The sequence below is a fragment of the Vombatus ursinus genome, unplaced genomic scaffold (genome assembly GCF_900497805.2).
Source record: "Vombatus ursinus unplaced genomic scaffold, bare-nosed wombat genome assembly UNPS02014809.1, whole genome shotgun sequence".
NCBI classification, from domain to species: domain Eukaryota; kingdom Metazoa; phylum Chordata; class Mammalia; order Diprotodontia; family Vombatidae; genus Vombatus; species Vombatus ursinus.
Genome location: NW_020954587.1, coordinates 7,012,948 through 7,028,084, shown reverse-complemented (window position 1 = coordinate 7,028,084; position 15,137 = coordinate 7,012,948). Strand labels below are relative to the sequence as shown.

The following is a 15,137-nucleotide window of genomic DNA, read 5'->3' as shown; positions in this document are numbered from 1 at the left end:
CAAAATGTGATGCTGTTGTTTTGTTAATACTAGTCAAGGAGTGGTAGCCCTCTAAATCTTCTACTGAGGCCCTTTGACTGAATCCAAACTTCACAGAACAAATCCCCTTAATAAAAGGACTTTTTCCGGAAAATTTGGACTCAGTCAAAAGGCTGCACCCAAGGACCTAGAAGGCGAAATGCAGCCTCAAGGCCGAATCCCTGCTACAGTCAATTATATTTTTCCTAAGGTTGATCCATCACTAAATTCATGGTATAAGTCCAACATGGTCTTCTTTCCTGTCATGTGCAGAGGTGAAGATCACAGTACAGAGCAGCACAGATGCCATAAAGTTAACATGTCTCCTCATGGTGTTTTGTGGCTAGAGATATTTTGTCTTACTCTGTTTTTTGTCCTCAGTTTCAGGTGCTACGGGTAAGCCCCACTGGACTTGGAAGCTGGAGCCAGAGTGATCTTTAGAGCCAGGATTCCAGGCAGAATATTGCAGCCAATCAGGCTGGCAGAGAAATTCGGAGAAGCCAGGGTGCCTGGGACAAGCCTTAGGCAGGTTTTGGACTTTGAAATGGGATTGTGCTCTACAGGAACTGAGCTGAGCTGTATGGATATTTGTTTCATATCTCAGAAAAAATATTTCTTTGTTAAAGTTAATCTATCAGTGATCAAAAGGGACTGAAATGTAGGAGAGACCTTCCCCTACACTTAAGAGAAAATTCTGTGAACATTTCATCATTTATTGTTGACTGTTGCATTGATACTTTTTGTATTACTGGATTCTGTCTATAAGTACTGATGTATTCTGTATTATTGAGTCCTATATATAAATACTGATATTAAGTTTAATGTGATAAATCTGGCACTTCTAAATTGCTACTGTCTAATGGAAATGCTCATATTGTTCTTTGGCATTTAAACCAACCTAGACTTGCTTGCCTTTTGTGAAAGCAAAATGCCCTACAAATTCTTAGGCTCAATTGCCCTGTATTTAAAATCCTCAAATAGCTGCTAATCTTTTCTACTTCTCCAATTGATCCTACTTGTATTCTTGTCCTGTGGGTGAGTTTCTAAATTCCTTTTGGTTTACTCTGGCAGTAGCATAGATACATTGGGTGAGTGGATAGGTGGGGAGAGAAGTTAGGGGAGAGGTGAATTTGGGCGCTCTTTCAAACAAGGATGCAGAGAAATTTGCCTAACTCTCTATGGGGGAATTGCCTATGGTACAGAGTAACCCCCTAAAGAATTTTTGTCTGCCCTGTGTAGAAAGGGACACTTTTGTCCAGTTGCCAGTTGGAAGGCCTCAAGTATTGAGAGAACTGGGGAAGCGTTCCCACCCAGGTCAATTTTCTCATTTGAGAAAGGTGTGAGTTCCTAGTCAACTCCAGGTTCCAAATCCCTGTTGGGAGAGGGAGAGCTCCAAGTCATCGGGAAAGCTCAGTGTGGACTAGGTTTCCCTGTTGGAGTCAGGGAAGTCAGACAGAAGTCAGCTTTCTTTACCTGTTTTGCTTTTTTGCTTCTAGGTTGAAAAAGGACGGGTAAGGCTAAGCAAACAGAAATATTTTGATAAATTGAGAAATGTTCCTTTGCTTTGGTAAGTGTGAGAATGTATATATGATCATACAGCATTGGCTATTTTGAGATTTGACCGTATGACACTGGAGGAGCAAGTGAATGGAAATTATTTATTCCTCCCCAGCGACCACAAAAGAATTCTACTGAATTTGGAACAAGAAGGATTATGTTTACAAAAAAACGCACCCACGCATTCCAACTCTGGCTACTCTGTCTCTTATATCACCCTAGGTGCCAATATAGAAAGAATTTGTGATTTCATTAGTATGGTCCTTCCACCAACATAAATTATAGTCTAGGTGTGATTAGTAAGAGACCACAGGATGAGAGGGAGAAAGGGAAAGGGAAGAGGAAAGGGAAGTTCCTACTATGTGTCAGGCATTGTGCTAAGTGCTTCACAATTATAATATCATTTGATCCTTACAACAATCCCAGGAGGGACGTGCCATTATTATCCCCATTTTACAACTGAAGAAACCAAAGCACAAAAAAGTCAAGTGACTTACCCAGGGTCACCGAGCTAGTAAGTGTCTGAGGCCAGATTTGAATTCAGGTCTTTCTGACTTCAGGCCCAGAGATCTATCTACTGCACTACCAGCTGCCTCAGAGAAAGCAGCATCCTACAGTAGACACAGCAGTCACAGCACTGGGTTTGGATTCAAATATCCTGGGCTTAAATATCTTTGTTCTGGATGGAATCTAGGCCCAACATGACCTTGGTCAAATCACTTACCCTCTCTAGGCCACAGGTCTTCCATTTGTAAACTGAGAACTAGATCACCTCTAAGTAAGTAATTCTATTACCTATAAATTTAATAGATATGGAGTTACTTGAGGCACAGGAAACCTGAATGGTTAGCTCAGGATCACAAATACATCAATGTCAGAGAAGGAATATGAACCCAGGTCTTCTTATTCCAAGGCCAGTCCTCTAGTCATGCTGCCTCTATATGTAAAGTTAGAAACAATCAGCACTCCCCCACCCCCCCCCAAAGGAACATGATTCCTCCCCATTCCCCCTCCAGAAAATACCAATTATACTTTAAATTAGCCCAAAACAACACACACACGCGTGCTTTTTCAGGGAAAGAGAACAAATCCAGGTAGGACATGTTTAATTTAAAATATCAGGAATAGGCCACGCCTGTGGAGATGTTCTCATTAGAGATGGGTTCTAGGCAATGGCAAAGAGATCAGGGCTAAAACTACAGAACATGGAGATATCTTCAAAGAAGTGAAAGATGAAGCTGCATAAGTGAAGGACACCATCAATGGACAAGACGTAAAAAGGAAATAATGCTGAGCACAGCACACTGCAGGAACATCAATCTTTGAGGGTCAAAAAAAGCCAGCAAAGACCACTGTCTTTGACGTATGGTATCTCTGAAGCTAAAAGAAAAGAGAATATCCACAAGGAAGGATGTTTAACAACATAAAATGGTTGCAGAGAGATCAAAGAGGTGATTCAGTGATTAGGAGATCACCAGTGACCTTTGAGGAAGTAGTTTCAATGGAACTAAAAATGAAAGCCAGATTACAAAAGGGTTGAGGACAAAGTAGCTATGGAAGAAATAGAAAAGAGAAAAATAAAAAAGCTAACTAGACAACTTTTCTATGCAAAGAAGAGAGTATTCAAGGGAAGCCCCCCACTCCCCCTTTAGGACTGCCTATTTACAGGAAATAAAAGGAGCCAATGGAAATGGAAAGACTGAAAGTGCATGGGAGGTAAGATATGAGAAGGACCCTAGAAAAAGGAGGACAGCATAGGATAAAGGGCACTGTAAAGTGCTCCTTATTGGAAAGGATTAGGGATATCTCTTTCTCTGGGACAGAAGGATGAGAAGATTCACTTTTCTGGGGGTGATGATGTTGTAAAATTTTAAGAATTTTAACAGGGAAGGGAAGGCAATTTCTGGGTTTTGATGACTTCAATTTTCTCAGTGTAAAAAAAGACGCTAAAAACATCTATTAGTGTGGAGGACAGGGATATAGTTGAAGGTTTTAAGTGACAGGAAGAAGTATGAAAAAGTCACTATAGGGAATAAGACTGATAGTAAGATTAGAGGAGGACTGACAAGTAGCAGAAACAGGTAAGTCAAGTGAATGATTATCTTTTCTGGGAGCCTAGGAACAGAGAAATTTGATAGGGCTCTGACCTCAAGGTGACAGACTAGCAGGAATAGAATGGCAGGTGAAGGGATAAGGGAGATCAAAGCTAAGGGACAAAATCTCAATGCCTGATTTTCATACTTTGCTAATTCTGCAGATTTTCTCAAAATTCTGCCATGAGTTCACATGGTTTTCACAGATTAAATGCAAAACTCACATGAATTTCAAACTTCCAGCCACTCACTGCCTCATCCGTAAGGATTTTAGTGAAAGATATTGTTAGCCCATCTCGGAAAAAACGTTGACATGCTTCACTTTTAACATCAAGACCTATATGACAAACAAGAAAAGAAATAAAGTTCTGTGTACATAGTAACAGCACTTCCCATGCTTATCAGTGACCTGAACTATAACCATTTAGGTGGTTAATAAATCAGATAGTTAATAAATCAATAATTCAACGAATAAAAAAGAAACCCATCATATTACAAAATCTTCTTCAAACATTAAAATTAAAAAGCAAAATGATTGTTTGGTGTTTTTTAAAGTGTGAAGGAATCAAAATTTAGCTTGATTTAATCACTTTATCTTCGATTGATTTTTAAAATAAACTCATACCCATAATAAGTCTCCATTTATAAATAACAAAGAAATGGCCAATGGCTGATGTATGAACAACCCTCCCTGACTATTTTCTTCCCTGTTTTGGATTTTGTCATCTTTCCTCCTACTGAGATCAGATACCATCTAAACTTCCATCAGTCAAATCACAGCCCCTCCCCCTTGCCCCAGTGTCAGCCAAGGATCACGTGTGTTACAGTGGGTTGGCCATAGCAGGTCAAATTGTGACAAGAAAAACCTAAAGTCTTTCCATTCTTCACTACTTCCCAAGAGAAGCACATCCAACTTCCACGCTAGTTCCTTTTCTTCTAGCATCCTTCTGAACTTGAACCCAGAGCCTCATATCCCAAAACACAGCTTCCTGTCCAGGATAAGTAGAGAGTGACTTTCTTCTCAAACATAGCTACTATCTGAGGGGAAAAAAAAAAGATCTATACTTAAGTATCTATTTGCTATATGTGACTATGTTCCCTTTGGGAAATTTGGTGTTTTCCTTTTATTTACTAACAGTTAAAAGAAGTTAAAAAAAAAAAAAGGACAAGGTAAAGGAGAAAACCCTTCGGCAACCATAAGAAGCTTTTGTATCTAATTTCTACAGTAAGCCTGGTCAAAAACAACTAATAGATGCAGTTGCTGCAAGGATTTTAGAGGCTCATTTTACAGAAGAGGAACCTGAGCAGGTTCAGTGACTTGCCCAAGGTCACAATTAGTGATCACTGGGGGTCGACTCGAGGTGCAGTGGTTCCTCTGACCTGAAGGCAAGGGCTCTTTTCATGCACCACATTAACCCACAGAAAGAGGTACAAGTGGGCTTATCCTTGGGGAAATTGGAAAATTTAATGCTCTTTATTCATTCAATAAGCATTTATTAAATACCTACTATGTTCCAGGCACTGGGACAAATATAATGACAGAAACCAAAGTAGTCTGTACACATAAGAAGTGATGTGGGGCAGCTAGGTGGCCCAATGGATAGAGCACTGGCTCTGGGGTCATGAGGACCTGAGATCAAGTTCAGCCTCAGACATTTGACACTTACAAGCTGTGTGACTCCGGGCAGGTCACTTAACCCTGACTGCCTTGCCCAAAAATCAAAACCAAAACCAAAGCCAAAAACCAAAAAACCATAAGGAGCAATAATTAGGGAGACTGCAGGAAACTGAAATAGCTACAAGGGTTTGCTCAGACAAGTGGCCTAAACTCCCATGAAGTCTGAAGTAAGAGGTCTCCTCCACTTCCCACCTCAGTAGTCATATCTCAAGCCAGGAGAATCATTACCACAACCAGGTTAGATCCGAGAACATCTATCTACTACAGTGGATAGGACAGTTGAGTTTCAGGATCCCACTACAGTACAGATGAGGGATGAAGAAATATATCTTGCACTATAAATAAATTAAAATGATAATTTATCTACTGCTATTATACACTATACAATACTTTCAGGTGCAAAATGGTTTGAATGGAATTTTGGGACTAGTGTAAGAGCCTTAATACCATGTACAGCATTATTTCTTACAGTAAAACAGATGGTGTTTAGGTTGTGAGGGCAGTACCAAAATCCCATTTATTCATTATTCACATCATGAAGTATTAGAAAAAATACAAATGAACATGACCATATGCTAATTTGGTGACTGCTTGACAGAGTAAACCAAGTAAATCATGATCTTTTTTGGACTCTACCTATGATTTCATTGGTATTGGTATACCCTCTCCATCAATGCAAACCAGCATCTTATCTGCAATTTATAATCTTAGAGGGTATAGTCTAGGGACACTGAGAATTAGGAAACTTCTAGGGTCACACAAGCCTTATGAGTCAGAGGCAGGACTCAACTCAGGTTTTCCTGGCTCCAAGGTCCAGTTTCTATTCACTAAGGCACATGGATTCTAATATTGTAACCAGTTTTGAGACCATAGCAGTCACTTTGACAATTAGCTCCAGTAGAAATTACCCACTGAAAGCAGTTTTATATTGATATTTTCCATTAAATCATATACATATATGTAAATTTTGCAACAAATGGTTTATATACTACCCAATAAAAATGTAAACAAAGTCATATTCATATTCAGCTATACTTCTCCTACACTGATTGCTCTTCTGTTTTTGCTTGCATAGTTACTTCATGTATTCCTAGTTTTAAAAAATGGCAACAGAGAACAACAGTATACCTCTCCAAAGTACAACATCCTTGAATAAACCAGAAGTTAAAAGATGAAAAAACAATGAGGCCACCTACTCAATCTTATATTTGGACATACTATTTGTGTACACTTAATTCTATGCATATGAAACATTGCTAATATGTATTCTTTTAGTATAATTCAATGTAGAAATTCCAATTCTACCTCAAATTGGATCCTATGTAGTAAGATTAAGAGTTACTAAGCTGACTTGTCAAATAAAAGAAAAAATATATATATATATTGGCAATACTGCTTTCTGGATTTGCTTCCTTCATTTTATGAAGGGCCTCTCCTCTCTCCCAGACCTTATTAAAAGAATCTGTTTTAATTACCAAGTTTTTACTATAGGATAACAACATGAACCAAAACCAAGAAAAAGAGATGAGTGTATGTATGCAAATAAATTAACCATTTATAACAATGAAACCAGGCTAATTTCCATATTTTATTATCTTATAAATGACAATAATTCAGGTAATAATTGAGGAAAAAGGATGAAAAGGTAAATTCATTTGATTTACTGGTATTTTTGGTAGCCATAATATAATTCTAAACCATTTTTTTTCCTGTGTATGAAAAATTTCCAGATTTACACAGTAAATAATTATACTACAGAAATAGTGTAAATTAATCTGGGGCAGGGAAGAAAAGGAGAAAAATAGGTCTGAGGTCATATTAAAAATAAAACAAAAAACATACCAGTTCAGTGCTCCTAATTTTAAAGATACCTACTAGTTAGCTTATCATTGAAGATTCTTATAAAGTATAGCTTCAAATTCCATTACGAAAAAGCATTACAAAATATATACATACATAAATCAAAGTCTTCAAGGTCACAGATATTTTAGTGGTACACATTTTACTAAGTATTGATAATACTGAAAACTCACCTTTTTTACTAAGATCAATAGCAGCTTCTAAAAGAACTTCTAATTCCCCTTTTGGTAAAACTGGAACCACCCATCGGGGCCTAAGGGTTACAATGAAAGTTTTTCATTGGTTAGTAGTAAAAAGGGTCTATAAAGAACTGACCAATTATAACATTCTCATTGTTGTATGTTGAAAATGAAGCTAAAAAATTTACTAGTCCATTAAATCGCATTGCATGGGGGCCAGGGAAATTCACTGCAGTCACCTAGTTCTCTAAGCCATAGAGCAAAATACACTGATAACAACAGAGAAGGAAAATATTAAATTCTTCTTTAACAAACTTAACATGACACCCAAATGACTTTGTAATGATAAAATATCAGTTAAATGGTGACTTTCTGCTACAAAATACAAAGAGAACTTACATGTTCAGATGCAATATTCCTACTACTGAAAAAAATAGATGTTCTAAATATCACTATCAGAAGTAGAAATGACATATGGATACTGAGCTGCATTCAAAATATAGACTTCTCTGTTAATATTCAGTAGGCATCATCTCTTTCTCAGGAAGTCAAACTGTCACCCCTGCCCCTCAGTGGTGAAACATTTTACCTCTAAAAGGTACTATCTAACTAGTAATTTAGATGACGTGAACCAGGTAGCATCTGCCATATTCCCAAGAGTCACATAGCTTGAGCCCATGGGTACCCTATCCCAGACAGACAATATAGGATATAGTGGAGAGATTACTAGATTTGAAATCAGGAGAAATGGACCTGGTGTCACAAATCTGCCACTTGGTGGCTTCAAAGCAATTCAAATAACCACTCTGGACTCTATTTTATCCAACTGTAAAAATGAATAATATCCACCCTACCTCAAGGTTCTTAGGAGGATAAAATCAAATAAATGCACCAAAGCACATGATCAATCATGCATCAATAACATTTTATACTATTTCTTCCCCCATCTGCTTTGTTACTGTTTTGCTCCTCCCCTCCCCCCAAAATACCTTGGTCTCATTTTTACTTATCCAAAGTAATTAACAACTAAATGAAAGAGGAACAAAGTAGAATAAAATACACACAGAAGAGGTGTAATAAATGAAGAAGAGGTTTGTGGGTTAGGGGCAGGTACTGGGGTGGGGAAGGACTGTGGCTCCTAAAAAAGAAGAGAATATATAGAGATTAACAACTCCCAGATAAGCTTACTTTGCGAAATGCTCCCAGGCAGGTTGAGAGACTTAGACCAGTCCCTAGGGACTAGAAATTAAGACTACGAAAGTCATATTGGACCCTATGGATCATTCAAACTTTGTTCTAGGTGTGTATAATATTTAGGCCAAATCTTTCTTTCTTTTTTGGTGAGGAAATTGGGGTAAGTAACTTGCCCAGAGTCACACAGCTAGTCAGTGTTATGTGTGTGAGGCCAGATTTGAATTTAGGTCCTCCTGACTCCAGGGCCGATGCTTTATCCATTGTGCCACCTAGCTGCCTCTAGGCCAAATCTTTCAAGCAAGCTTGGGAATCTCATGTACCATGCCAAGTGGAACAAAATACCAAGAATCCTCCATTGAATAGAGAAGCTTTTAGGTACTAGGCCTTGAATTTTGGTTCAATAGCAAGGGCGACATTTATTCATATGCAAAGTTTTCCTTCTTTTCTGCTTTAAAAAACAAAAAGTAAACAAACAAAATGCCCAGATGATTACATTAAAAACTGACAGATATTAGTACAATGTAGGCAATGACCAAATTGATAAATATGTAGAGGAGGGAGACAGAAGAAACAGTAGTGGAAAGACTTCCTGGGGAAACATAACTACAGCAAAACACAATTCTCAATTTCTTGTGATTGCTTTCTTCTGTGTTCTTTTTAACTAGTATAGGTAGATAGATAGATAGATAGACAGACAGACAGATAGACAGACAGACAGATAGCGAAAACTACTGGGAATGGGAAGAGTTAGGTGGAATATTTATTGCCATCTCATTTGATATTTCTATCTTGAAAAACAAGTCACAGCACCATTATATTTTTCTATTAAGCACTGGAAGCAAGAGCTACTAGCTCTGGCTCAAGCTTAAATGCCAAATGATAGTATAAATCAATGTCAATCTTCAAAATTCTGTATGCAGGTAAAAATAAAAACTAACCTGTTGATCATGTCATCCAACTTTGCCAGGTCAGTATGGGGAAATGCAGGTTCTTCATCTTCAAGCTGGGGTGGGGCATCACCTTGACCCTGTTCATCAGGGGGTGTTGCTGGGGAGTTCTCATTAGAAGAATCAGGGGATGAAGTCTTAATTTAAAATGAAAATTTCCAGATTTAGTTTAAAGACCACAAACACAGAACAACCAGTAAGAAACCATGTGTAATTATGAAGTTTATGAATTCCTTTTAACTTACCTTCTTAGGCTGTAATATTATCATATACATACATATCAAAAATTAGCTACTATAGTACCAATATGATATTGATTTCCATATAGATTAATTATACTAAATTATAAGCCACTATCAGTACATATTTTTATGAAAAATAAATTAAATAGTTGGTGTAGTTAAGAGTTTAATTGCATTTTCTGCAATTTAAAGTTCTCAACTCTATTTTAAAATCTATAAGTACTCACAATTTAACAAATGATATACAAATAAAAACTTCACTTTAGTTTAATAAAGGCCATTTAATCTAATAATAAAAGGGGGTAGGACTTGAAATATTTTGTCAGTTTTGTCAAATGCAGTTGTCGCTCAATTATAACTAAAAGGACACTAAGAAAGTTGCATGGAAATGACCTAGTAGAAGTGGATAGATGGCATAGTAGAAGATCTAAAATCAGTTAAATATTTGACCTCAGGTTTTCCTATCTTCGTGACTCTTTGTGCTTCTACTCTTAAACACATCTACCACATACATATAGTCCTAGTACATTAGAACTGCTTGGGGGAACAAGAGGGTGCAGTTAGATATTCTAACAGAAAAAAAAAATCAAACCAACCAAAGATGTTAAAAAAAAGAAGTATTTATCCTAATTCTAACACCTGCATGAGGAAGTGATTTGTGCCTTCACTGGATCCACTCAGGAACTGAAAGGGAAGAGGGAACAAGCGTAGGCTAGTATTTACAGTTAACTGGCAAGCATATAACCCCAGAGGGACAGGCACATTTCTGACTTGCACTAGGAGAGTCTAAGCCAGGGGTGGGGAACCTGCAGCCAAGGCCACCGTCCAGGTGCTCAAGTGCTGCCCTTTGACTGGATCCAAACTTCACAGAACAAATCCTGTTAATAAAATAGTTCTGCAAAATTCAGATTCAGTCAAAGGGCCACACTAGAGGACCTAGAGGGCCACATGTGGCCTCAAGGCCACAGGTTTCCCACCCCTGGACTAAGTCTTGAGTGTGAGTACCTTGAAATGAAATTTCCCTCGCTGGAGAGCCCAGCAGGAGATTCAGGAAGGCCTTCCCCTCCCTAACCCTTCTTGTTCCTAGGTGGATGCAGATTCCCCCCTCTCGCCCCCAATATTGTGCCCTTGCAGGGCATCCACTCTCTCAAGCTTATTCTTGTCTTCCCAATGGTGGTAGCCCCTTCCAGGGCAAATACTCTTCCCACAAGGCTAGCATTACTGTTCATTTCATTTGAATGAGAAGGGAGTTGCCAACTACAATTCTTCCAATAAGATGGAAGACTGTACCACATACTTTGATACTATGCCCTCCAGAACCACCCTCCAACCCCCTGCCATCTGACTTTCAGATATTCCTAAGCTTTGCCATATGCCTTGCTCACTATACCTTTAGGACTATTGGGCCTTTCTATCCAGCCTGCAGCTCTGAACCCTTCTAGATGTGTTATCTCCCAAAATTAATACATTAATTCTTTAAGAGGAGAGAACTCAATTTTCTATATTTGTATTCCCAATATTTAGCATAATGCCTAGTAAAAAGTGCTTAATATCATTATCTTCTCCATGTTGATTATTCTCAAGTTTATCTAGCCCTAGACATTTCATCTGGATATTCTATAGCCATCTTAAACTCTGTACTCACTATCTTTCCCCTCCTACTCATCTTCTCTTCCAAACAACCTGAGTACTACTGATGGTACCACCATTCTCCTAAGTCCCCCAGGCTCACAACCTAGGTGTCATCTTTAACTCCTTATTATCTCTCACACACCCCCAACCCCGCCCATATCCAATCTGTTGCCAAGGTCTGTTGATTTTACTTGAATATGCCCTGTTTTCTCCTCAGATGCTGCCAGCATCCTGATATAGGACCTCCTATCTTAACACTTAGACTATTTCAATATTCTCTTGGTTGGTCTACCAAACCCAAGTCTGTCTCTATTCCATTACACCCTCCACTCAGCCACCTAAGTGATTTTCCTAAAGCACACATCTGATCATGCTATATCCCTTCCCCTCACACCCACCCCACGCTGTTCCCCCAATAAACTCCAATGGCTCCCTATCACCTCCAAGATAACAATCAAATAAAAATCCTGTTTGACAGTCAAAGCTTTTCATTACCTACCTTCTTTCCCCTCACCTTTTCAGTGTTCTTATATGTTTATAACCACTCCCCTCCCTCAGGGTCCTCTTCAGTCCAATGACATTGGCCTCCCCTAAGCATTTTTACTGGCTGTCCCTCAGGCACAGAATGCTCTTCCCTACTCACTGCAACCTCCCAGCTTCCCGGCCTTCAAGTCCCAGCTAAAATTTCTGTATCTACCTATCTATCAATCATTTGACACCTTAAAGGAAAACAGCTGTCACGTGGAGATACGAGAAAGATTAGCTTTTATCTATCTAGATGGCTGGCAGGAGAGTCAGAAAAACTGATTTCATGTTCTGCCTCTGACAAATGCTAACTGTGTAATCATGGTCAAACCACTTAATAACTCAATTAGCTAGGGCAACTAATGGATGGAGTTTCTATACCAGGAGTTTCCCATACAGGTGACAGGTTTGAATGATTTGCTCCTCCTTCCCTACCTCCCCCTCAAATTTACTTGACAGAAATTAGGCTTAAACCAACAGAAGATTGAAGGAGCATGGATTTTGAGCTGAAAGAGCGCAATGAAGTTGTCTAGTCCAATTACCACACATAGTTTAACATCAAGGAAACCACAGGCCAGGGAGATGATGAATGCCACATGATAGCAAATGATGGGCATAGGATTTGAAGAAGCCAGGTTCTCTACCTCCAAAACCAATGTGGCCTTCTATTTTATCATGTATCTTAACACTATGAATCATAATAAGCTAAAAATGAATATCCAATTTGAATAGTAAGGGTCACATAAAAAATTAGAAGAAAATCAAAACAAGGTACACGTGTCATACTTACATGAAAAATCATTACATCAAATATCTCTGCTATGGGTTTGATAACCAATATTCATAGAGAATTAACACAAATATATAAAACGAAAAATGTTACTCGTTGATAAACGATCAAAAAATATGAGCAATTACGAAGTCTTGAATGCCTCAGCCTCTTATCCTACTGCAGAATTAATCACTTGCCAAACCTCAGTCCCATCCTCACATCCTTTGCTCCTATTCACTTCTTGCTTAAGGTAGTCACGAGGAAAACAAAAAAAATGTACTGATGGACTATAGGCTTTTTTTTTTTTTTTAAAGAACAAATCTTAATTTTATTTTTTATTCTGAAATTAAAATCCCACCCCCCCAAAGCCTTTCCATACCATTAAGAAAGTGTGCTATGTGAAGCTACCAATCCATATTACGTAGACTTTTTTTAAGTATACGAATTCAACACATAATTTTAAAAACAGTCCTGTTATCTGCAATTCCTTCTAACCTTTCTTTTGTTCTTTTATCTCTGGGAGAAAAAGGTGTAACAGACCTATCCCTAGCCCATTCTCCCTCCTCGTACACCTTCCAAATGGAAAAGAAAAATCCCAGTAACAAATATGCCAAGTCAAATGACATTCTTTCTCACAATGGCCAAGGCCAAAAAAGTTTGTCTCATTTCGCATCTTGTATCTGTCACATCTTGGTCAGGAGCGGGTTGTTATTGGTTGTTTAGATCTGGAGTTGCTCACTGCATTGACCAAAGTTTTTAAGTCAAAGTTGTTTTTAATTACAGTATTAATATTGTATGAATTGTTCTCCTGGTTCTACTCATTTCACTCTACTTCAATTCATACATGTCTTTCCAGGTTGCTCTGAAACCATCCCTTGTGTCATTTCTTACAGAGCATTATATGAGATTATATTCATACACAATTATTTACCCAGCTATTCCCCAAACGATGGGCACCCATTAGTTTCTAATTCTTCTATACAAAAAAGTACTAAAGAGAGACAGATAGATAATATTAAGATTTCCATATCCTTTGACTCAGAGATCCCACCGCTGGGCATATAAACCAAAGAAATCAAAGATAAAACTAGAAAGGGATCACATGCATCAAAATAACTATAGCAGCATTTTTGTACCAGGAAAAGATTTAGAAACACACTAAGTAAATGTACATTCACTGGAGACTGGCTAAACAAAAATTGGTTAAACAAAACAAGTATATAGTTGAATCAATTTTAAATATGAAGAACACAGAAAAACAGCAAGATAATTTTATGAACTGATGCAAAGTGAAAGACAGACCAGGAAAACCAGAAAAACAATAAACACAATGACTACAAAAACATAAATGTAAAGAACAGCAACAATAGACTCTTGAGGTACCTTCTATGGTTAAAGCAATGATGTTATGAAAATAACCCCCCCCATCAAAACTAAATATTATGTAGTAATAATTACAAACTTTTGCCCCAAAGAAATATGACAATGTACCTCTCCCATCTCTTCTTTGCACAGTTAGGTAACACGGTTGTGAGACAATGAATATATTGTCAGACTTTAGTCTTGGGTAGGTTTTGCTAAACTGCTATTTTCTTCTTTATTTTAAGGGACAGGGAGGCATGAATAAGTGCACATTGGAAATCATATAATGTAAATATAATATAATACACACACACCAAAAAATTTAAAAATAGAACTTTTAAAAGTTATATGAGATGGTGCTATAAATGGAGTTCATTTCACTTATAGCTGGGCCAAAGAGAACAAAATGTTAAGTATGAAATTTAACACAAAATAACTGTCCATAGTTGATCTTTAACACAACCTTTTCTATAAAACACAAGAACTTTTTACCTACCAACTCTCCATCTGATCAAGACTTTTAATTTTTCTTATAATGAATTTAGAAATAATTTTTCTTTTGTGTATTGACTATGAAGTGTCAAAAGGGAATGTTATGACATAGCAATTGGATAAGCAGTCAACTAACTGGAGTCAGTCCAACAAGCAGAGCCTGATGACATGAAAACTAAAACAAATTTGGGGGGGCCTAATACTGTGCTTCAGTAGAAAGTATAAGTGGGAAAATTTTGAAACTTAACCTGCACAATATCTGTCCCATTCCCCCCCCCCAAAAAAAGTAATGAAAAAGAAATAGATGGTTTCATAGAGAATGCTCTTTCTGGGTTTTACTGTATGTAGAGAAATGCTCTTCTTTTTGGCATTTAAGTTCTAAATTAAAAAAAAAAAGTAGAATGCATGCTCCTAGGGGCAGTGACTGTCTTGCTTGTTATTAAATGTATTTTCTTTTATTTATTCATAGCATTCAAGGAATTCAAGGATACTTCTAGGTCACAATGAAGCACAGGATCAGAATTCTAGTATCGAAGGAATTTTGTGATCTATTCAAAAATTCTATATAGTATACATTATAACAAAA

The 15,137-nt window shown here is 37.6% G+C and overlaps 1 protein-coding gene across 1 annotated transcript in view; it reads right to left on the bottom strand.

Annotated features, from left to right (window-relative positions):
* Positions 1 to 15,137, bottom strand: part of USP9X (ubiquitin specific peptidase 9 X-linked) — a 254,417-nt gene that overhangs the window by 137,787 nt on the left and 101,493 nt on the right. The window contains exons 3-5 of the mRNA XM_027875459.1: positions 9,518 to 9,663; positions 7,380 to 7,459; positions 3,893 to 4,005 (exon numbers count right to left, since the gene is read on the bottom strand). Of these exons, the coding sequence (XP_027731260.1) occupies positions 3,893 to 4,005; positions 7,380 to 7,459; positions 9,518 to 9,663 (339 nt within the window). The remainder of the gene's footprint in view (positions 1 to 3,892; positions 4,006 to 7,379; positions 7,460 to 9,517; positions 9,664 to 15,137) is intronic.